The sequence below is a fragment of the Euprymna scolopes genome, chromosome 16, assembly GCF_053919585.1.
Source record: "Euprymna scolopes isolate OS-2025 chromosome 16, ASM5391958v1, whole genome shotgun sequence".
NCBI lineage: Eukaryota > Metazoa > Mollusca > Cephalopoda > Sepiida > Sepiolidae > Euprymna > Euprymna scolopes.
In genome coordinates this window covers 4,565,415-4,589,681 of record NC_136497.1, presented here as the reverse complement: position 1 = coordinate 4,589,681, position 24,267 = coordinate 4,565,415, and the positions used below count along the sequence as shown (strand labels likewise).

Here is a 24,267-nt window from a genome sequence, read left to right as displayed (position 1 = left end):
TTGCACTTGAACTTCTGCATGTCAGTACTGTTGAGGAAGCAGTCACCTGGAATGGAATTCCAAAGTCTAACGGTTCTGGGGAAGAAACTACCGGAGTAGAAAGATCTTTTACATCTAGGGATCTCTACAGTGTGGGGGTGGGATTTTGTAGCTTGTCGGGTTTGTCGAGGGTGTTCACGTCGTGGGGGCACAAGTGCTTGCAGTTCATCAGAGCATTCACCATTAAAATACTTGTAGAACAGGCAGAGGGATGCAACGTTTCGTCGATGGGACAGAGGCTGAAGCTTAGATGCCAGTTTAGGGCCTATCAGATTTGCGACTCTCTTTTGAACCCTGTCAGGGAGCGAGAGACTAGTAGCGAATGCACCAGCCTAAATATGACAGCAATACTCCATACATGGGCGAATGGTGGCCTTATAGAGGTACAGGATACTTTCGGGTGTTAGTAGTTTTCTAGCACGGTAGAGAGAGCCCACCTTCCTTGCAGCAGCCCTGGCAATGCATTCAATGTAATCGTTCCAACTCATGTTTCCTGTGAACGTTAGGCCAAGGAGCTTGAAAGACGTACTCTCAGATAAAGAGTCGTTGGCCATTGCTATAGGTGGTAGAGAAGGTTTCTTGTAATTATTGAATGAAATCAGTTTAGTCTTGGAGGCACTGAACGTGACCATCCATTTTTGTCCCCATTCCACTACTGATTGGAGGTCATCCTCTAGTGTTTCTGCCATTACTTTAGATATATGTTCATTTGTTTTCCTGTCGTGCCTGCTATAGAGTGTGGTGTCATCAGCATATATACCCATCTCAGAGGCAACTTTGTCGGGGAGGTCATTTATGAATATCAGGAACAGTAGAGGTCCAAGGATAGATCCCTGGGGCACTCCCGCATTTATATCATATTGTTTAGATGTACGACTGTCGAGGACAACCTGGATTTTTCTCTTATCTAAGAAGGATTTAATTATGTTAAGTATTCTACCAGTGATACCGTAAGATCTAATCTTCCTGAGGTGACCCTCATGCCATACCCTGTCAAAAGCCTTAGATATATCTAGAGCTACCGCTCTGCCCTCTCCTGCTTTGTCCAGTGAATGGTATATACGTTCAGAGATTACAGTGAGGATGTCTGCTGTGGAATGGGCTTGTCTAAATCCATATTGTTGGTCAGTCAGAAGATTAGCATCTGTAAGGTGCTGGACTAGAGCATGGTTAATTAAGGTCTCAAATATTTTGGCAAAAAGTGGGAGGAGGCTAATAGGGCCGTAATTTAATGGGTCAGTTTTTTCACCAGAATTTTGAATACTGGTACCACAGAAGCAGTTTTCCAACAGCTCGGAAAGCAAGATTCATTAAGGCATTTGTTGTAGAGTTTGGAGAGAATCAGAGCTACTTTGGCTGAGCACTTTTTTAATAGCACAGCTGGGATGAGATCGGGTCCACATGCTTTTGAAGTGTCAAGGTTTTTTATGATAGAATGCACCTGAGCAGGAGTGATTTTCAGATCGTCTAGCGTGGTGTCTGTCCGTATAGGAAATTGAGGTAGGGAGTGGTTGGAAGGGTCCAGTGTGGAGTTTGAGGCAAACCGACTGGCAAGCACATTAGCCTTCTCGGTTGCTAAGCAAACAACCTCGTGATTGTTGGTTAGTGGGGGAATTGTTGATTGCCCATTATTTACTACACTGCTGTAGATTTTCCAGAAGTCACGAGTTCCTAGTTTTTGTGCTTCGATGCGTTTTTTAGTGTTTTCCGTAAATTCCCTCTTAGCTGTCGCTATTTTTTTCTTAACGTTACTTCTAGCTTCTATGTACTTCTGTCTGATTGAACTGGACTTATGTCGGTTAAATCTGTGGAATGCATGCTGCCTTTGAGCAATGGCAGTTGCGCAAGTCGAAGTAAACCATTGGGGAGAATAGGGCTTGCTATAGAATTTCCGCATGGGAACATGCGCTTCGATTGCAGTTTTGAACCTGTCAGTGGTCTCGTTTGCACACTGTTTAGCAGGAAGAGAAAAAATATTTCCCCATGGGGCGTCTCTGATAAGATCTCTGATGGCTTCCCAGTCAGCCTTTTTATAATATCTCGTTTTGAGCACTGGCTCTTCAGTTTTGGCTCTAGAGTTTAGGGCGATTTCAACCATTATCACTGCATGATCAGCGTTCCCAAGTGGGCTGTCGGCTTTCATTATACAATCATCAGGAACTGTAGTCAAAAACAGATCTAAAAGTGATGAGTGTTGTTCTTCCTGATCAGGGAAACGGGTTGGAAACGTAACAATTTGTGATAGGGAGTGAGATATAGAGAAGCTATGAGTTGTGCTGCCCGCTGCATCTGTGTAAGTAGAGAATCCAAGCCAGTTTTTGTGATGTACATTAAAGTCACCAAATACATGTACTTGGGCGCTAGTGTCGAAGGAGAGTGCTGTGTCTATGCTGTCAGAGACTTTGTTTATTATGGTGCAGTCTTGGGTTGAGGGAGAACGGTAGAGAAAGTAAAAGTAGCTAATGTTGTGTTGCATGATTAGTCTAAAGCACATAAAGGCTTGTTCATCCGTTTCTAGGTTTGTTTCTCTAGTCAAGGGAAGGGTATTACGAATGTAAACTCAAAGTCCGTGCATATGTCTGTCAGAGTCCTTACGGCAGAGTGGGAGATATCCAGGCATGTTAAAGTAGAGGGGATGGAGGAGTGTAGGTTAGTTTCACTTAGTGCTAAGATATCCGGGGTATTTGTTAGGAGAAATGCTTCAACATCAGCTAAATTAGTTCTAAGCCCATGGATATTTGTGAATGCAAGCCTCAAGGGAGGAGGCAAGTTGGATTTGTTTGACCCTAAGATGGTTTAATCTTATTTTTAGATTGTGTTTTTTAACGAGTTTCAGTTAGGTAAGGGGGAGCTGAACAGGAGGTTATGCAGAGTATCACACATGCATCACAAGTAGACCATCAGCTGACCCTCCATCAACTAGGACTGTGGCCTCAGGAAAGCCCACTGGGGCTGAGTGCAGGGTCTCTTTCCATGCGCGATATGGCACTACAAACATCCCGATATTATACAACTGTTGATGGAGCAGCCGCTCTAAGTTCTACCAAACAGTTAGGGCGCCTGTACTACCAGTCGGAAACAGCAGCCAGTAACTGTCAATCCGGTACCCTCAACCCATCAGAGGAAGGTCAACCCAATCTAATTGCTCAGGCATATATGGTACTCAAGCACTCTCAAGTGCCCAGCTTTAGGGGTGGGGTGTGTCGGGAGTGGGGAAACGGCGTTCATTGCCCTAGACAAGAAACAAGATCTACCACTGGGTGATTCTGTCGAATCACTGTGATAGTGTCTCTGCGCCTGACTAATAGGCAAAAAGGAGTATGGAAGCCGGGCGATAGGCAGAACCTATCTACTCCTTAAGCAATTTAGGTTTGCAAACCGATAATTTGCTTGAGTCACCAGCTCTAGGGAGGTTGTCATCCAAGACTGAAGAGGCATCCCTCCCCTTTGGTTTAGTTTTAGAGTTTTCCTTCTCCTAGACGGATGATCTGGAAAGATCTACTGGGTCCGTCACCACTGAGAGGGTGTGCTCCGCGCCTGGGGTCTAATCCAGGTATTTCTGCGACCCCGCGTGATTAGTTAATGTTACTGATTACGTGATTAGTTAATGTTGTAGAGGTTATATATCTGCTGAATAGTTAGTTTGTAGAGGTTATATATCTGCTGAATAGTTACACTCCTCAAAGTGAATTAGGGACATTGCTATTTCATTTTTACTGGATAAAGGGGTTGAGTAGAGCTCATGCAGTGTAAGCAACTATGGTTGTAAGAAGGCTTGTTAGAAGGAGATAATGTGGTTTGAGGCTTTCCCTTTATATATATATATTTTTTTTATTTATTCATGTTAACTTGGGTCTAGGATAACATTAAAGTGTGAGTAGGTGTTAAGAATTGAACTACGAGTTGTGCCCAAACTATATTTTAGATGTCAGCAGGGCTTGAGATGCGAGTGCAATATAGTACGGATAAAACAGTAAGTTTTGAGTAATGTATAATTAGGTAAATAGATATATGGGGAAGTTTTTAGTAGATGCGAATAAAGTTGAAGGTACAAAGTGTGTTTCTATTATTGAGGGAAGATAATTTCAGCTTTCAAGTAAGAGTCATGGACATTTAGCATAACAAGGAGTATTCGTAATAGCGTTGCAAAGCTTTCTAGGAGTTGTGTAATGCAGTGCGGTGCGCTTTGCTTCCGAGTACATACTTTGGCTGTTAAATACCTAACTGGAATAGGAATGAACTCCAATGCATGTCTAAGAGGTAGAATTGTATAGATGTTTAGTGATGACTAAGCAGTTAGCATGTGAGGGTCAGAGGCTGGAAGTTAAGGATTCCACTACAAACGGTGTGCAATGTAGGAGTTAAGTGGCGGTTTGGTGGGAAGGAGCAGATTGATAGCCTTCAAGAGACAGGGGTTATTAATTTAAATTTCAGCAAAAATAACCTTCTTAGTGACACACAATATGGTTTCCGTTCTGCTAGATCTACAGCAGATGAGCTTACAGTTATATCTCATAGGATTAGCGAATCTCTCGACAGAGGCAACCTTTCTAGGGCAATTGCTCTTGACATATCAAAGGCCTTTGATAGGGTATGGCATAAAGGTTTACTTCACAAGATCTCCAGCTATGGTATAGCTGGAAATGTCTTCTCAATTATTAAATCATTTCTCTCTGATAGGTTCATAAGAATAGTAGTTATGGGGCAAAAATCAGAAGCTCACAGTATTAATGCTGGAGTCCCTCAGGGGTCCATCCTGGGCTCAACTCTTTTCCTGATCTACATTAATGATCTTCCAAATCACATTCTTACATCATTTGTAGACATTTTTGCTGACGACACTACCATCTATGGTAGCACATCTAAGACAGTAAACGACCAAGTTTTCTCCGATTCTCTCTCCTCTGATCTTGATCACGTTGTACAATGGGGAAAGGAGTGGCTGGTTACCTTTAATGCATCTAAAACCAAGCTTCTATCTTTACATCATCAACGTTCTTATCCCCATCTGGCATCAATTAAAATGAATGGCTCTCGTCTTGGGGAGGCCTCAAGTTTTGACAGGCTTCTGGACTTTACCTTTACTCCTGATCTGAAATGGAATACGTACATCAAATCTGTTGCCAAGGCTGCTGGAAAAAGGGTCGGATCCTTCTATCGATCCAGTAGATATCTCACTGCTGATGCAATTCTCTATCTATATAAGAGCCAGATATGTCCAAGGATGGAGTACTGTTGCCACATATGGGCAGGAGCTGCTAGAAAAGACTTGTCCTGCCTTGATAGGGTTCAAAATAGACTTCGTGGCCTGGTGGGAGATGTCCTTTTCTCTTCGCTGCAACCTCTATCTCACAGAAGAGATGTTGCGAGTTTGTCTCTGCTTTATCGTTATTTTCATGGAAAGTGTTCGACTGAGCTTCAATCTATGGTCCCCCTTCGCCAAACTTTCACAAGAAACACTAGACTAGCTGAAAACACTATCAATAATTTTCCCCACTCTTTATCTGTGCCTAAACCTAAACATAGATTCCATGATCACAGCTTCTTTCTTAGAACTGCATGCCTGTGGAATTGTCTTCCATTTTCCTGCTTTCCAGCTTTCTATAATATGGTTGTCCTCAAGTCCAACGTGAACAAGTTTCTGATGAGCCGTTTCACTTAAGTTAACAAATTTACCGAACTTCCATTACTATCGATTACTATATTGTCCTTTTGACTACTCTACAGTCTTTAACCCTTATCCTTGAGTGGCCTATCGGCCTTGATAAGTGGTGACGCCTATGTAAAAAAAAAAAATTTACAAGAAACAGATCTCCATTAGAGTGGCAGGTAAGGTTTTTTTTTTTTTTTTTTTTTTTTTTTGCGGATGCAGGTTAGACAGAGGTAATCGTCTTGGAGGTAAAATGTATATTGGGATTTCGTAGCTGGCAGTTAGGTGTTTTTTTCCAGTTACAAGAACTAGTTCATGGCGATTCGGAATTTGTATTCTGTATTTATAGGCAGACATTAAGGTCACGCACAGACATAGCATTCACTCAGGAAAAATAGCCCTAGTATCACAGCTAAGATACTGCAGATTTCAGTTACGAATAGTGAAAGTTAAATTGGGTGGCCCTTTTTTTTTTTTTTTTTTTTGCATCTTACCATGGCTGTTAATATTAAGTATCGTACTTAAATAAAGTTCTTCTGTCATCAAAATAAGCTAAATAGGGATTCCCCCTCCCCACTCCTACGTCGATGTGACATGGTAAAAAGAAAGAAAAATTTGTGAGGAAATTGTTTTAAAATAAGTGAATCAAGAATGGTCAAGATGTGTGAGAAATAAGAATAAAAAAAAATTACATAGAATGATATGAGCACAAACGAAAAAAAAAAAAATTAAAAAAGAGGGTTAGATTTGTTTGGCTTAAAAAATAAAAAAAATAAAAAATAAAATAAAGTGTGCAAGGAAAAAATGTACTTAGCTAAAATTACATCTTCGGGGTGTGGGTTCTTCGGCCACCATGCAAATGACGCTAAGGAGTTCTACTCTTTCTATCCCAGGTTATTGGAGTGGGGGGGGGCTCACTTTACATTTGGGGTCGTCTAGTAGGAGCTTCCTCTTCTTTTTTAAGGAGAAGGAAAGAAACCAATATTCTGCTTATATATTTTGAATAGATTTTGAACGTCGTCACGTTTAGATTTTACAACATTTACTTGGCCAGGCATGAATTAAATTAAAAACTGAGTAATGGCAATTAGGCTGAAAAGAAATATAGAAGCAATACGCAATCTGAAATCAAGACAATTTCTTGCCGGAGATATTTACCAGTTAAGAAGGTCTGTGCGTCTTTTCTTTTATCGACTACAAAGCATTTTAAGCGACACATGGTTGACAATTCGGGTGTTTATATTTCAAGCAGTCGACTTCATATTTAAAATAATCTATTTCAATGAGAGTAGATATGCCTAAGTTCAATGCTTGGATAGAGAATTGTCTGATCTGTTCCCTGCTTCTTTTGTATCAGCTCATTTGAATCGTCGGTCTAGTTGTCTTCATCAATTTACTGTTTTGATAACTTTTTGTAATACAGCTTCTGATTCGAGTAGATTCTTTCTTAGAACTGCACGCTTGTGGAACTCTCTCCCTGCTGACTGTTTTCCTCCTACCTATAATAGTGTTGATATTGGTGGGTTACTTCCCTTGTCTTCTAAAATAGCCTTATTTGAATGGCCTAGCCAATTAACTTTGGCTAAAGTAGCTTCTGAAGAAAAATAAAAAGATGAAGATGATTATATTGAAAACTTCAGTAAGTTCGGATGAACTTGACATTTATGGATGCCCAGTGTGAATGCACACCTCGTGATAATATTGTCCATCCTTCATTCTAAATGTTACATGATAAAGGGCTGTCCCCTTTTCATGTAAGTAAAAAATAGGGAATTAGTTAAATGTAAATATGAAATAGGATAGTCAGGGATTCGAACTTGCGAAGCTAGATTTGGAATTGAAAATTCCAATCATAAGTTAAAATAAACACAGAATGTTATTATAAATAAATGGTTGATCCTGTTAAAATATTTAATAAATACAAATTTGGCTGGAAACTATTCACATTCTTAGAAAGAATGCATTATAAAAAATTGGTTACAGAATTAGACAAGTAGGTTAAATTCCTTTGTAAAACAACAAAGAGAATGGGAAATTTCCTGGTCGTCAGAAATGGTTTCACTAATGTGTAAATCACGCATGTTGATAACACGTGAGTTATAATCACGTTGACCAGACATACATATGATTTCTCAATATAGGAAAGAGTTTGAGTTAGATCAGTCAGATCAGAGGAGCAGAGAGGTTCAGAACGATTCTCGGCACCCTCTAGAAGCGAGGTGGTTTTAGAGATAACCATGTAACAACTTTGAATCCCTGAAATACAAAATCATGTCCGACCGGTCGAAGAAGAAATAAACGTATCATCATGTGGTTTTGTATCTGTGTCTTCTGTGTTCATCATTACAACGAGAAAGGTAACGTGTTTATATTATATGCACAACTGTGAAAACGTAAATGTCAAACGCACTATCTCTCGGTCTATCTATCAAGATATTCATAAATATTAATATGAACTTTGTGTTTATAAAAATGTACAACTGTCAACGTAAATGTCAAATGCACTCTCGGTCTATCTATATATCAAATCTCCTCTTATTGTGTATTACATGCCGTTGGTTATTGTAGTAACATGTACCCTGTCTCTCATATATATAGAAGTGTCTCTCTCACAAATATGAACAACAACAAATGAGACCAATTTTGTGGCATCACCAGGTTTCAAAAATCATCCCTGGATGTTTACAGAATAGAAGAATAATCTCAATACTTTTTGAAAATCTCAAAACTGCTGTCAGCTGATAAATCATCCAAGAATGCTAAACTGTATGACCATATATGGTATACACAGAAAGAATTGCATTTAAAAAATTCCCTTTTTTTAAGTCATCAGTGAGAATTCATAATGTTGTATGTTAGTGCGTTTAATGATTTTTTTTTAACATGTAAAATCTCTAAAATAGAAATTGTTTTAAATATTAGTAGGCCATGATTTATTGACAAAAAGCCACTCGAGGTTAATGGTTAGTTTTCAGTTACATGATACACAAGGAACGGATTGAGACTTAATTTAATGTGAGAAATATTTGTTGACATTGGGCTTGAAGATGACCATGTTGTAGTCATAAAAGAAAGTATGTTCTACAGGTAGAAATTTAATGGGAATTTTCTTTGGTTTTAAGTACACAAATGAAGAAGAGTTTCATTGGAGCACATTTCATTGAAATATTTGGAAACAGGGATACACCATTTTGGTGATGGGACAGAGGTTAGAGTTTGGTTGATAGTGTGGGCCTTAATAGGTTTGGATCCTTTGAACCTTGCCTAAAAAAGATGAACTTATTGGAAATTATACAACCAATATTTGTTGACATTAGACTTAAAGATGACCGTGTTGTAGTCATAAGGAAAACTATGCTTCAAGAAATAAAAATAATGAAATCCTTTGATTATTTTTTTTTAATTAAAAAAATGTTTTCATTTTGTTTTTAACAAGATAATCATGGTGATTTCAAGCTTATCATTTGGAAAAAGAAGATTTTTCTAAATGATAAACTCATTAAGCTAAATATGAGCTTGCTGATAAAAATCTTATTTTCTCAATGAAAGTTATTAAAATAAAACAATGTAAATATTCCTTACGTTTGTTATTTGTACAGGACGACTAAGATACGTTTGCATACCAGTATTCACCCGCATTTTTGAATGAGATGACGAACATCACGTAATGAAATCAGTTTAGTGTAATAAAGTTAATTAGATATCTCTATTTTCAATCTATTTTATGATATTAAATTTAATTCATTTAAACATCTGTTTTATAACTTTTTCATAATAATAAAATTAATTCATTTAGATTTTTTTTTTTTACGTAGGGGGATCACCACTTATCAAGGCATGAAGGCCACTCGAGGATAAGGGTTACTGAGTGTATAGTAGTTAATGGGGTGATATAGTAATCGTTAGTAGTGGAAATTTGGTAAATTGAATTACTTAATGGGACAGTTCAAGAATTTGTTAACATTAGACTTGAAGACAACCAAATTGTAATCAGCTGAAAAACAGGCAAACGGAAGAGAGTTCCACAGGCATGCAGTTCTAAGAAAGAAGTTTGTTCATGGAATAAACCTAGAACCCCATCCTCCAATGTAGACCCCTACTACCATATCTCCTCCTCCAAAATCAGGGGTCTACGTTCCAACTTTCCAGAGGTTAAAACCCAATTACAGGAGACAAAACCGGACATATTCTTTCTAAGCGAAACCGACATACGGCCGACCACTTCCCTAGATGAGTTCATAATTAAAGGATACTCTAACTTAACATCTAAATCTGACCCCCAAGATCGCTATGGGTATGGAATATGTGCCTACATTAAAGATGGCTTACCGTGTGATAGGGATATCTCCAGATAAACCCCTAATTTACCTTATATGTGCTTCCGGGTTGCACTTGCTTACACCACCGCATTTATATTTGCCCTCTATTGCCCCCACAACAGTGGGGTTACTATCTTTAAGAGTATATCTGAGAAAATTGAGCACATCCTGTCTGCTCATCCTTCGGCTAACATTCACATTTGCGGTGACTTCAATGTCCATAATGTGGAATGGCTGCCCCTTCAAATAAGACAGATGATGAGGGGTGGTTCTGTCATGATTTTGCCATTGCCTATGACCTCACTCAGATTGTTCACGAACCCACCCGTGTGCCCGATACTACGGGTCAGTATGCAAGCCTTCTAGACCTTTTTCTCACAACTTCCCCTGAGCTATGTTCATGTGCCGTTCTATCTCCCCTGGGATCCTCTGACCACTTCATTGTATCAGTTAAGATAAAAATAAAATGTAATAAGTTTTCAGACGTACCTCTTCACCATACTGTATATCGATACTCTGTGGCTGACTGGGATAGCTTCCGTACATTCATATCTGATGTACCTCTGCATTCCATGTTTAAAAAGGATGTGTCCTCTATAGTATCAGACCTGACCGAATGGTTAATTGTAGGCATAGACCAATTCATACCATCCAAAAAATTCCAATAAAAACCTAACAGCCAGCCATGGTTCTCCCCAGAATGTGCTGCTGCCATTGCGCACAGAAATCACTTTTTCCATAGCTACCAACATAATAGATGTACTGAGACTAAAGCTGCTTTCAGGACTGCCAGCAACCACTGTAAAAGAGTAATAAAACATGCAAGAGAGCTATATGCTCAGTCTGTTAAATCCAAAGTAGCTGAGCAGCGGCTTGGTTCCAACCAGTTTTGGCAAATTGCAAACAGGATCCTGAACAGAAGCGTGCGTTTTATCCCAACTATCATCAATGTACCTGAGGTCATCTCGTCAGCATCAGACAAGGTCAAACTATTTGCCAAGAACTTTGCAGCTAATTCTAACCTATGCGACGAAGGCCATTAACTCCCTGTATTTCCTCCTATAACAGACAACACACTATGCAGCATACAAATATCTGTGCGTGAGCTCGCCAAACTAATCAACAACCTTGATTCCAGTAAAGCAACTGGCCCAGATGGCATTCCAATTATAGTGTTGAAAAAGCTTCAACTAGAACTTGCCCCCATACTTACAAAACTGTTTAAGCATTGTCTTAAGGAGAAGTGCTTTCCAACACCCTGGAAAACCTCCTCAGTATGCCCTGTATTTAAGAATCTAGGTGATAAGTCATCTCCCTCTCAGTATAGACCAATAAGTCTCCTGTGTCATGAGTAAGCTGCTGGAATCTATATTAAATAGAGAAGTAGTCAACCACCACAGCAGAAATAACCTTCTTAGTGACATGCAATATGGTTTCCGTTCTGCTAGATCTAAAGCAGATGTGGTAACAGTTATATCTCATAGGATTATTGAATCTCTTGACAAAGGCTTCCATTCTAGGGCAATTGCTCTTGACATATCAAAGGCCTTTGATAAGGTATGGCATAAGGGCGTACTTCACAAGATTTCCAGCTACGGTATAACTGGAAATGTTTTCTCAATTATTAAATCATTTTCCTCTGATAGTCTCATAAGAGTAGTGGTTGATGGGCAGAAATCAGAGGTCCTCAGTATTAATGCCGGAGTCCCCCAGGGGTCCATGCTGAGCCGAACTCTCTTCCTGATCTATATCAATGATCTCCCAAACCACATACTTAAATCATTCGTTGACATTTTTGCTGATGACACAACCATCTATGGCAACACATCAAAGGCCATAAATGACAAAAGAGGATCCCTCCACCACGATCAGGAAAGGGTCATAATGGCTGCCCAAGATCAGGGATTGATGACCAATGCATTCAAGAAGATGGCAGGGATCAGTAATGACAATAAATGCAGATTCTGCCACACAGAATTGGAAAGTGTTGGTCATCTGATATCAAGTTGCAAAGTTCTTCTAGGGGACGGCTACTATACAGCAAGACATGATGGAGTATGCAAGTACCTCCACTGGATCATCTGTAAAAAATTAAACATCCAGTGTAGCAGCAAGTCCTGGGAACATCAACCTGAAAAAACAGTTGGAAATGATTTATATACCATACATTACGACCATGTAATCCCTACAGCCACCTACCTTGAAAATGCTGCTGTGAAACCTGACATAGTTATATGGAATAAGTCAGAGAGAGTTGCAACCTTGATTGAAGTGAGTGTTCCTAATGATGGTGGTCTTAACAGAGCTGAAAGAGAGAAACAGACCAAATACCAAGGTCTCATGTATGATATGAAAAGAAACTGGAACCTAAAGGGGATATCGATCATACCAGTTATCATGGGTGCCACAGGACTTATGAAGAAGAACCTGAAGTCCTACCTAACTAATATTCCTGGTGAACCAAGTGCAAAAGAGATCCAGACAATTGCACTTAAGGGAACAGCGAGGATACTAAAAAGAGCTCTCGGTTGGTTTCAATAAAAAAGCGGGGCAATGTTGGCAGCTGGTTTGGCTGCCCCATACCCAGCATTACAATCTTCAAAGGAAGAAAAATAAAGTCCTCTCTGATTCTCTCTTCTCTGATCTTGAGTGCATGGTACAGAGGGGGGGGGGGAAGAGGTAGAGGGTTACCTTTAATGCATCTAAAACCAAGCTCCTATCTTTACATCATCAACGCTGTGATCCCCATCAGGCATCAATTGAAATGGATGACTCTCATCTTGGGGAGGCTCCATGTATTGACAAGCTTCTGGGATTGACCTTTACTCCTGATCTGAAATGGAACACGTACATCAAGTCTGTTGCCCAGGTCGCTGGGAAAATGGTGGGATCCTTCTACCGCTCCAGAAGAGATCTCACTACTGATGCAATTCTCTATCTCTATAAAAGCCAAGTTTTTTTTTTTTTTTTTTTTTACATATTGATCACCACTTATCAAGGCCCGGAAGCCACTCAGGGATAAGGGTTATTGCAAGTACAGTACGTTAGTGTGGAGATTTGATGAAGTGTTTACTTAAGGGGGCGGTTCATTAGGAATTTGTTAACGTTAGACTTGAAGACATCCAAGTTGTAATCAGGTGGGAAGCAGGCAGATGGAAGAGAGTTCCACAGGCGTGCAGTTCTAAGAAAGAAGCTTTGTTCATGGAATCCATGTTTTGATTTAGGCACAGATAAAGAGGGATTCAGCTAGACGGGTGTTTTTCGTGAAAGATTGACGAGGGGGGACTAGAGATTGGAGTTCAGACGAGCACCTGCCATGGAAATAACGATAAAACAAGGATAGGCTTGCAACGTCTCTTCTGTGGGAGAGAGGTTGCAGGGTAGAGAAAAGGGCATCCCCTACTAAGCCACGAAGTCTATTTTGTACTCTGTCAAGGCAGGATAGGCTGTTTTTAGCAGCTCCTGCCCAAATATGGCAGCAGTATTCCATCCTTGGACGTACTTAGCTTTTATATAGATAGAGAAAGTACATCCAAGGATGAAGTACTGCTGCCACATCTGGGCTGGAGCTGCTAAAAACAGCCTATCTCGTCTTGACAGAGTACAAAATAGGCTTCGTGCTATAATAAAGTTTATTCATTATTATTTTATATAGATATTTTAGAACTAGTTGCAGATTATGATCAGCATGTTTTGCTGAGAAAATTTTATGGTGGGAGAATGGAGTTAAACAAGAGTTTGAAACTCAATCAAGCATCCACCATGGAAACTGTTATTGTATAACCAGAAACCGAAAATAGTTGCTGAAAAATGAAACAGGTGAACAATGAACTTTTGCAATATCGTTAAAAATAATGAATGCAAAAAAAAAAATTAAAAAAATAGATAGATATTTGTGTAAAAAAAAAAAGGATTAAACTTTTTTAATTATTTTAATTACACAAATACTTTCTTTGTTTTTAAATTTAAAAAAAATTATAAAAAATGCAATAATTTATTTATAAATTAAAAAAAATTAAATACAAAAAATTTTGAAATCGAAACGAACGTGTAAAAAACAAATTTTAAAAAAATCATTAAAATGTTAGAAATATAAATACAACAAAAAAGCATAAATTATGAAAAATGAAAAACAATTTTTAGTTCTTCTTTGTTATAATAACAAAATTCGAAATATCGAAAATACTGGATTTCAATTAAAACTAATGTTATCTCCTCTTATGTCAGGTCACAATCATGAAAATCTTCAACAAATTATGAAAAACGATAAGGTCGAAAATTAATTATTAATGAAAAACAGTTTTCAAAAAAATTAGCGAAAATTAAGTTTTGCGAAATTGGTCAAAGATTTTCAGCTTCAGAAAATATTTACCATGTTTTTATTACGATTCAAACTCTCTGGTTTCTTTTTTGTAAAATTCAATTTTCACTAATCGTCAATAATAATTATTTATTATTTACCTTATCGTTTTTCATAACTTTTGGATATGTTCATTACAGTGACATGACAATTAAGTAGATAGCATTGGTTTTACTTGAAATTCAAGATTTTCGATTTTCATTATTATAACGAAAAAGGAACCCAATTTTTAATCAGAAAATGTTCAAAATAATATTTTTTGAAGAAAAAAAAAAGAACAAATAAAAAAACCTCAGTAAAAAAAGTTGATTAAATCTTCTAAAGAAATAAAACACAAGAAAAAATTGGAAAAACAAAAATCGTTTTTCGGGGACATTTAATAACATTATCAGACGTTGACCCAGAATTTGTGTTTTTTTTTTTTTTAATTTTTTTATTTTATAGAAATTTTTAAACAGTTTTACTGTATTTTTTCATTTTAAAAAGTTAAGTGTGTGAAAAGGGGGGAAAAAAGAGGAAATAACACAACAAAAACACAACAATTTAAACAAAGCAAACAAAAAAAGGTATCTAATTTTTGTTTTTGTTCTTTAAAAACATACATCTCCAGATGCTTCAGTTTGTCACCAGGAATTCAACCAGGTCTTCAAAGGATCATTGGAACTACTTAATACCTGCAAATCATAGAGAGTTGGGGAAAAAAAATTTTATAAATAAAAAAAAAATTAAAAGAAAAAATTTATCGTGTTGATATTTTCTGTCTCAGTGTACAAGTCTATTTTTAGGATTTTTTTTTCTCAAAAAAGAAAAAAAATATCTTCACAGAATTTACACTAAAAAATTATGGTTCTGAGCGAAAAAGAAAAATTTCCCCGATTAAGATTTTCTAAATTTTCTTCGTCTTCTTTAAACTCCTTTAATTACAGAATCTTTGATTTTCTTGAATTAAAAACAAAAACAAAACAATTTCCGGTTCTCTTGTTTACAAAGATTGGACAATTTTGGTTTAGCCTCATCCGTTTCGTACTCCTTTTAATAGCTGTCATCTCTATTACCGTGTGCTTTCTGAAGAGTTGTTTGCGGCAGAGCCTTCAGAGAAAACGTTATCGCTATCATTAACATCAGTGTCCTGGTCGGTGTCATCGGCATATCTGTTGTCATGCAAATAATCTATGGTTGCCAGGTTGACAACATCATAATCATTGTTGTCATCACGTTGGTGTGTGTTGAATTCCTCTATAGGCGGAATATGATCCACAAGCAATGTATACTGCTCATCGTAATCTTCGCAGTTGTCATCAAAAAAATTCTCGTTGTCCGAATGTTCCCGATCTGACTCTTCCAGATCGGACGGATATTCCGGCCGTGGTACTAGCCGATTAACAAATATATTATTAACAGGAGTCTCTAAGTTTTCTTCCTCATCGTCGTCATCCGATGCGAATAGATCGGCCGGGTTCTCTTGCTCGCCAAGACCCTCAACGCTTTCCACAAGGCTCATGCAGTTATTGTCCAAAACATTGCCATTGTACGTGCTGCCGCTACGATGTTCAGTTACTTGAGTGATTGCATCATCGTAGTAATGCTCGAAATCCGGATTCTCAATCTCGTCATCCTCATCATCGTCATCCAGCATGTCCCCGTCATCATTTAGCAGTTCGTAGTCCCATTCGTCCAACTCCTGAGCTATCCGCCGGTAACGTGTCTCTTGCAGCACTCCCTTGGCCCGACGCGTTTTCGGATGGTCTGGACCGAGGATTTCCTCGCTGACACGTGCCCACTTCTTAAAGTATTCGTAGGCCTTCCGGTATTCTTTGTTGTCCTCGTAGACAATTCCGATGTTGATGTAAAGGCGAGACGTCAAGATATGATATTCACCGTACATCTGCATGCACAGATCCATGGCTTGGTTGTACAACTGGAAAAAACAAAAAAGAGACAATTAAATAATTGTGGTTTCTTTGACAGCCAATCAACATAATTACACGCGTGGATCACACATCACTTTTACACTCACTAAATAAAATGTAAATACGAAGCGCAAATGACAATGAAAAAGCACATCCGAGTAGAATGTAGAACGCATCAGCAAAAACATATCTCAATGCAAGAATGATTGCTTTATTTTATGGCATTTCAACAGTTTTTGGGTCATTTAAAATCGAATCCAGTAATTTTGGAAAAAAGTTGTTATGCTTCAAACTATTTACATCTTCAAATACTTATTCATGGTGTTTGGTTTGATTGTTTTGTAGAGAAAAATTGATTTTGGTTTTGAAGAACATGATTGAGTTTCACAAAGGAAAAGAAAAATAAACAACATCAGTGTTTGGTGTATTTAAGTCACCAGAAGCCAATATCTTCAGACAGCCTGATATGATAGCACAATAAACCTAATAACACTGTGAAAAACAAAAACAAAAAAAACGGTCATGTCAGGAGATGAGACACGCGATTCTAATTCCTAAAATTTTTAACGGTCTGCCTCGTAAAGTAAAGATTTTACTTTTATTCCAAGTTTAAGAAGAGCAGAGTTTGGTATCTGTTCTAATACTTCACTTCATTTTTTTCTGTCCTCATCAGAAGAACAAAATTTTTATCCCATTTATAATACCCGTTTATCAAACAAAAATAAACAAACAACAAAAACAAAAAGAAAGAACAAAAAGATGCCAAAATTGAACTGAATTTGTTTCGAAACGTGAATGGACTGAGAAATACACATAGTCAGTGCATAAATATTATTGAAGAGTGCAGTTCAAGGAGTTCAAGAGGAGTAACTGTACCAATTTTTCAGTCTAGACCAAGTAGCAATACACATGGAAAAATTTAAATGGCTTAAAATATTTCAATATTGGTATATATAGAAAGGGTTCGATAAGCTAAGAAAGAACCTTTTTAAATTCAATTAAAATTACGGAAGTTATGACCATTCTTATGCTCTGCGTGTTTGGATATTTTCCCTCTTTAAGACCATATGCGTTTTGTCACATTTTTTGCACTACCTTTTCAGTAAAAATGCTATATCTTTGTTAAAACACAAGACTAAGCAATGAAATTTGCCATATAAGTGTATTTTTGTGCAAGGAATCTGAATATGTTATTGAAAATCTCCAGAAATTAATGGTTTCCAAATAATCTGTAGTAAATGCACATAAATATGCTACGATTGCTTAAAAATGGCATGTCTCCATTAAAAGAAAAGAAGTTAGAGAACTCAAAGTTGAATTGTAATACATTTTATGTGCAAAAACTGAAATCGAAATCTAGGATTGGTTAAAAATGAATATATTGCAATATTTCTTTGGTATTATTGCAGATTAATACCTTCTGTTACCCCTCCCCATCTGACCACCTCTCCAAAATATGATTCTACCTTTATAGACAATTGCATGTGAACAACTTGAAAAACTTTAATAAAAGATAAAAAAAATTATTTTAGAATTTAATGTAAAATGATTTCCCATTTTGAATCATTCGAGCGTTTTAGGACAGTTACCCTCCCCCCTTTTCCTATGATAGATAAATCCTGGGTGTTTTGTTTGTTTTCTAAAAGGCGATTATGTGTGGTTTTAAGAGGGTCTTTGTGCAATTATGAGAAGGTGGGTAGGTTGACACTCTGACTTTGGGTTAATGATAGGGCTAAAGAAAATTATGTGTGAACATCCTGAAGACTTGATAGAAACAAAACAAACAATTTTAGAATTTAGAGTGGGGGTTGGTTCCACATAAATGTAAAATAATTCACCATTTCAAGACGATCCTAGCATTTTAGGACAGCTGACCAATTTATTTATTCTTTTATTAATTATGTGCACTTTCCTTTTAAACGTTTTTTACACTTTTTTTTTTTTTTACACTTATATGAGCTCACAGAGGAAGTTTGTTTAGTGGGAAGCTCTGCCACTTGTACTTAGCATTATTGTTAAGGCTAAAGGTTTTAGGAGGAGGCTTGCCACTCGTACCTAGGATTAGACATAGAATTAAGTGAGTCTTTTTGTTTTTTAAGAGGGTGTTTGATACCGATTGTGAAACTTTACAAGAATTATGACAAACAGACAAAAATAAATGTTATTTAAAAAAGTGACGTCCCTCTAAAAGAAAATATGACACTTGGAAAAATATCAAGTATTTTTGTCCCACCTATTTAAATATAAAAAAAGAAACAAGTTTTTGCTAAAGCTGATAAATTGTAAAAAAATTTTGAATTAATGTTATTTTGATTTTTAATTACATTTCATGTCTTTTTCTACCGTTTTTATTTTTTAACTGAGCACATCCTACAAGTATTTAAATATTGTTTTTTATTTTATTTTTTAATAATCGAGTAGATTAGTTTCCATTCGATAATAATTCACTGAAAACATTTTTTTAAAGGACGAAAATTAGAAATGTATTAACCGTTCATACACGTGAACCAAAACAATCGTATTTCACATCTTCGTTTGATCAAATATTTAAAAATTTACTACTACCCAATTTTTTAAAATATTTGTATCGTTGATAACAAAATAGCTCTAACTAAACATGTAAGAATTTTTTTTTTATAACCAGATTTTCAATTGAGAAAAAAAAAAAATCGAACTGGAATAAAAATGAACAACAAAAAAACGTCTGTTTACGCCATGCTTATCACTGCTGCTGCTATTACTAATACTACAGAAGTCTTGATTCAAATTCATAATGATTTTTTCAGATATCATGTTTTAAAATTGCTACGTACCACTAGAGAAAACACTGTTCAATCATCTTTTCAACGAATAAACATAGTAAAAAGATTGTTTTATTTAATAGTGACATCTCTTTTGGCTAATTTCCAAATTTCATTAAAAAATTCTTAACAGAAACATGGTACGAGTGTTTACAAATCAGGGGGGGGGGGGTCATTACAAAATCTTACCGAAAATGCTGTTTTATGATGTTCACATTTTTATCACTTTATTTGCTTAAAACTCTAAAAATATATAATGTATGTTATTATTTACTAATTCATTTGAAAGTATATTTATTTCTGAACAAAACGGTGGTATTTTGAAGATTTAAAGTGCTTTGGTTTTATAAATATGACTATTTTAGTAGAAACTCCTTGAAATCTGTGATTATCCAAAGCGTTTTATCAGGCTATGTGTATTGCTAGACTAAGATGCTCGGTTAAATGATTCACAGTTCAAGGGAAGTAACTCCGAAATTATTTTTCAAACGATTTAAATGCCATCTTCTTCTTCTATCTATATATATAAAAGGCAAAATGTGTGTGACCATTTCGTGTATGTCTGGCAAAGGCTTTTCTCGCACACGGTCCCAGGTTCGTTACTATCGCTTAAAACTGTTTATATAGGTCCTATATAATAATATCTAGGAATTAGGAAAGTGTGTAGCGTATAGATTTATTTACGTCGATTTTTACAAAATTATTGCTATTTTGGCTTCTCGCGTGTTGATTGGGCTTTTTAGTATAAATAAAGTGAAACTAAACTCAAACAGCCGTGTTCGCGGCATTGCGCCGGGAAAAACGTCCAGAAGCAATCAGCTTTGATCAATCTTGTCAATCTGGACAATTGTGAGCTGCTTTCCTCTTCCCCAACATCTGTTGAGGTAAAAAACAGTCAAATTTGGGTAAACAAACCCAAACGCTGTGTGACTTCTATTTGACCTTCTTAATTAGGTCAAATGGAAGCAGCAGAGTTAACTTTTATTGCGCACGCCTGTTTTTATAGTTCAATAAATAAGTTCAAACCTGAGTATGTTGTATGTATGTCGCGGTGGCCTAATGGGTAACATCGCCCGTTTTTTTTTTTTCACACATTAATTTCCAACTCAAGGTACGGGTTCGATTCTCATACTTACCTACCAAAACATTTTTTTTATTTAACCCCCCCCCCCCCCCCGGAGTTTTGATTTACCTCAAGACACCCGGGCATCGCCGGGTACTCCCCCGCTAGTATCTATATAATGAACAGTTGTTGTTTTTTTAAGCATATTTTTTTTTTGCTGTGATAGACGTTCTGAAACTATTAGATATGTTGATTATTCTTTTGTGTTCATCGTGAAAAAAATACCATGTTTCAATTTCGCCTTACTCGTGCCATACTTGATCAGCTGACGCATATATTTTACAATTCCCTTTGAAAAAGACAAAGTCTGTTGAATATTCAAAGAAATAAAATCCCAGGTAGGAACACAACTTTGTTATATTTATCTAATACTCCGTTAAGCAAATCGATAATGTAAATCTTACCTTAAGCTGTTCCATGCTGCCCCTGGGAGCAAGCACACCTTTCGTCATGAGGGCTTCGGCATAATGTCCGATGTCATTCAACTGAAAATTGATAAAAAAAAATGTTACTTCAATAATGACTCAAAACCTTTTCAGATTTACGTTCTATGCAATATCCATCACCCACAATATGCTCATAAAACGAGGACAAAGAAGATTACCTGGCATTGCCCAGGATCAAATGAGAAAATTCTTTTTGCACCCAGTTCATAGCACTATATTAGCTTTTTAATTCCTATTTTTTCTTTTGTCTTGTCATTTGGACGCAAGAAGCTACAAATAGAAATCATATTTACAGGGGACTATGTTGGGAGTTGAGCAGCAAGATATCTATTCGCATTACACTTAAACTTCTGCATGTCAATACAGTCAGGAAAGCAAGAAACAGAGACGGAATTCCAAAGTCTAGCAGTCCGAGAAAAGAAACTATTAGAGTAGAAATCTTTCAACAATGAAGGGATTGGATTTTGCTAACTTGGATTAGTTCAAGTATTTACATTGAAGAAGCACAAGTACTATGAGTTCATCAGAACATGTTCCATGAAAGTATTTGTAAAACCGACAGAGGGATGCAACATTGCGAGGATAGGACAGAGGTTAGAGATTGGCCGATGGTGTGGAACCTATTAGATTTGTGACTCATTTTTGGATCCTGTCTAAAGATGAGAGATGAGAGGTAGATGTACCAGCCACGATATGGCAACAATACTCCGTGAATTATGGGATTGTGAAGATATAAAATTCTCTCAGTAACTTTCTAACGTTAGTAGAAGGAGTCTACCTTCTTTGCAGCAGCCTTGGCAATGTCCTCAATGTATTTGTTCCAGTTCATGTTGATAAATTTATAGTCTTTAATATTCTTGCATCACACATGGAACTCCCTTGGAATCAATAAATATCACTATGCATGCCAGCTTCAAGCCTTGAACCAGCTATTAACATTTTTATTCTTGCGTTTCTGAATTTTTTAGATGAGGCTTAATTGATTGTATTATTTAGATTCTTTGGAATATTGTTGTCATCTTCGGCGTCATTTTCACAACATTTCGGTTGATGTAACCTCTGACCTTCTTCAGGTGTATCTTGTCGAACTCTGGAACCTTTCACTGAGGATTGAACCTTCAATCAAAAAGATTCTCGAGTTCAACAAAATACACATGAAGGTCGCAGATTACATCAACCGAAACGTAAAAATGATATTCAAGATGAGAACAGTAATCTGAAGAATCCAAATAACACAAATTTTTATTTTTATTTCTATGACGTACATTAATTTCTTTGGCGTACATTAATTTCTATGACGTACATTAATTTCTATGGCATACATTAATTTCTACTGCGTACATTAATTTCTATGACGTACATATATTTCTATGATGTATATTAATTTCTATGGCGTACATTAATTTCTGTGATGTATATTAATTTCTATGGCGTACACAAATTTCTATGATGTATAATTATTCCTATGACGTACATTAATTTCTGTGATGTATATTAATTTCTATGGCGTGCATTAATTTCTATGGCGTACATTAATTTCTATGGCGTACATTAATTTCTATGGCGTACATTAATTTCTGTGATGTACATTAATTTCTATGGCGTACATTAATTTCTATGACGTACATTAATTTCTATGGCGTACATTAATTTCTGTGATGTATATTAATTTCTATGGCGTACATTAATTTCTATGGCGTACATTAATTTCTATGGCGTACATTAATTTCTGTGATGTATATTAATTTCTATGGCGTACATTAATTTCTATGGCGTACATTAATTTCTATGGCGTACATTAATTTCTATGACGTACATTAATTTCTATGATGTATATTAATTTCTATGGCGTACATTAATTTCTGTGATGTATATTAATTTCTATGGCGTACACAAATTTCTATGGCGTACATTAATTTCTATGGCGTACATTAATTTCTATGGCGTACATTAATTTCTATGACGTACATTAATTTCTATGATGTATATTAATTTCTATGGCGTACATTAATTTCTATGGCGTACATTAATTTCTATGACGTACATTAATTTCTATGATGTATATTAATTTCTATGGCGTACATTAATTTCTGTGATGTATATTAATTTCTATGGCGTACACAAATTTCTATGATGTATAATTATTCCTATGACGTACATTAATTTCTGTGATGTATATTAATTTCTATGGCGTGCATTAATTTCTATGGCGTACATTAATTTCTATGGCGTACATTAATTTCTATGGCGTACATTAATTTCTATGGCGTACATTAATTTCTATGGCGTACATTAATTTCTATGACGTACATTAATTTCTATGGCGTACATTAATTTCTGTGATGTATATTAATTTCTATGGCGTACATTAATTTCTATGGCGTACATTAATTTCTATGGCGTACATTAATTTCTGTGATGTATATTAATTTCTATGGCGTACATTAATTTCTATGATGTATATTAATTTCTATGGCGTGCATTAATTTCTATGGCGTACATTAATTTCTATGGCGTACATTAATTTCTATGGCGTACATTAATTTCTGTGATGTACATTAATTTCTATGGCGTACATTAATTTCTATGACGTACATTAATTTCTATGGCGTACATTAATTTCTGTGGCATACATTAATTTCTATGGCGTACATTAATTTCTATGGCGTACATTAATTTCTATGGCGTACATTAATTTCTGTGATGTATATTAATTTCTATGGCGTACATTAATTTCTGTGATGTATATTAATTTCTATGGCGTACATTAATTTCTGTGATGTACATTAATTTCTATGGCGTACATTAATTTCTATGGCGTACATTAATTTCTGTGATGTATATTAATTTCTGTGATGTATGTTAATTTCTACGATGTATATTAATTTCTATGATGTATATTAATTTCTATGGCGTACATTCATTTCTATGGCATACATTAATTTCTATGATGTACATTAATTTCTATGGCGTACATTAATTTCTATGGCGTACATTAATTTCTGTGATGTATATTAATTTCTATGATGTATATTAATTTCTATGACGTACATTAATTTCTATGACGTACATTAATTTCTATGATGTATATTAATTTCTATGATGTATATTAATTTCTATGACGTACAATTTTTCAACTTTCCAACAGACTTTGAACGATCATAACTTTTTATTTCTCTGACATACATTAATTTCTATGATGTATATTAATTTCTATGGCGTATATTAATTTCTATGGCATACATTAATTTCTATGGCATACATTAATTTCTATGATATATATTAATTTCTATGGCGTACATTAATTTCTATGGCATACATTAATTTCTATGATGTATATTAATTTCTATGGCGTACATTAATTTCTATGGCATACATTAATTTCTATGATGTATATTAATTTCTATGGCGTACATTAATTTCTATGGCATACATTAATTTCTATGATGTATATTAATTTCTATGGCGTACATTAATTTCTATGACATACATTAATTTCTATGATGTATATTAATTTCTATGGCGTACATTAATTTCTATGGCGTACATTAATTTCTATGGCATACATTAATTTCTATGATGTATATTAATTTTTATGGCGTACATTAATTTCTATGGC

The 24,267-nt window shown here is 36.0% G+C and overlaps 1 protein-coding gene across 3 annotated transcripts in view; it reads right to left on the bottom strand.

The window, feature by feature from the left end:
• Positions 1-14,727: 14,727 nt before the first annotated feature.
• LOC145295828 (TPR repeat-containing protein DDB_G0287407-like) overlaps positions 14,728-24,267 on the bottom strand; it is a 290,573-nt gene continuing 281,033 nt past the window's right edge. For all 3 annotated transcript variants that reach the window (XM_080141533.1, XM_080141534.1, XM_080141535.1), the window contains 2 exons: positions 20,607-20,687; positions 14,728-16,286 (listed from right to left, as the gene is read on the bottom strand). In XM_080141533.1, coding sequence (XP_079997659.1) covers positions 15,420-16,286; positions 20,607-20,687 — 948 coding nt within the window. In that variant the 3' untranslated portion in view covers positions 14,728-15,419. The remainder of the gene's footprint in view (positions 16,287-20,606; positions 20,688-24,267) is intronic.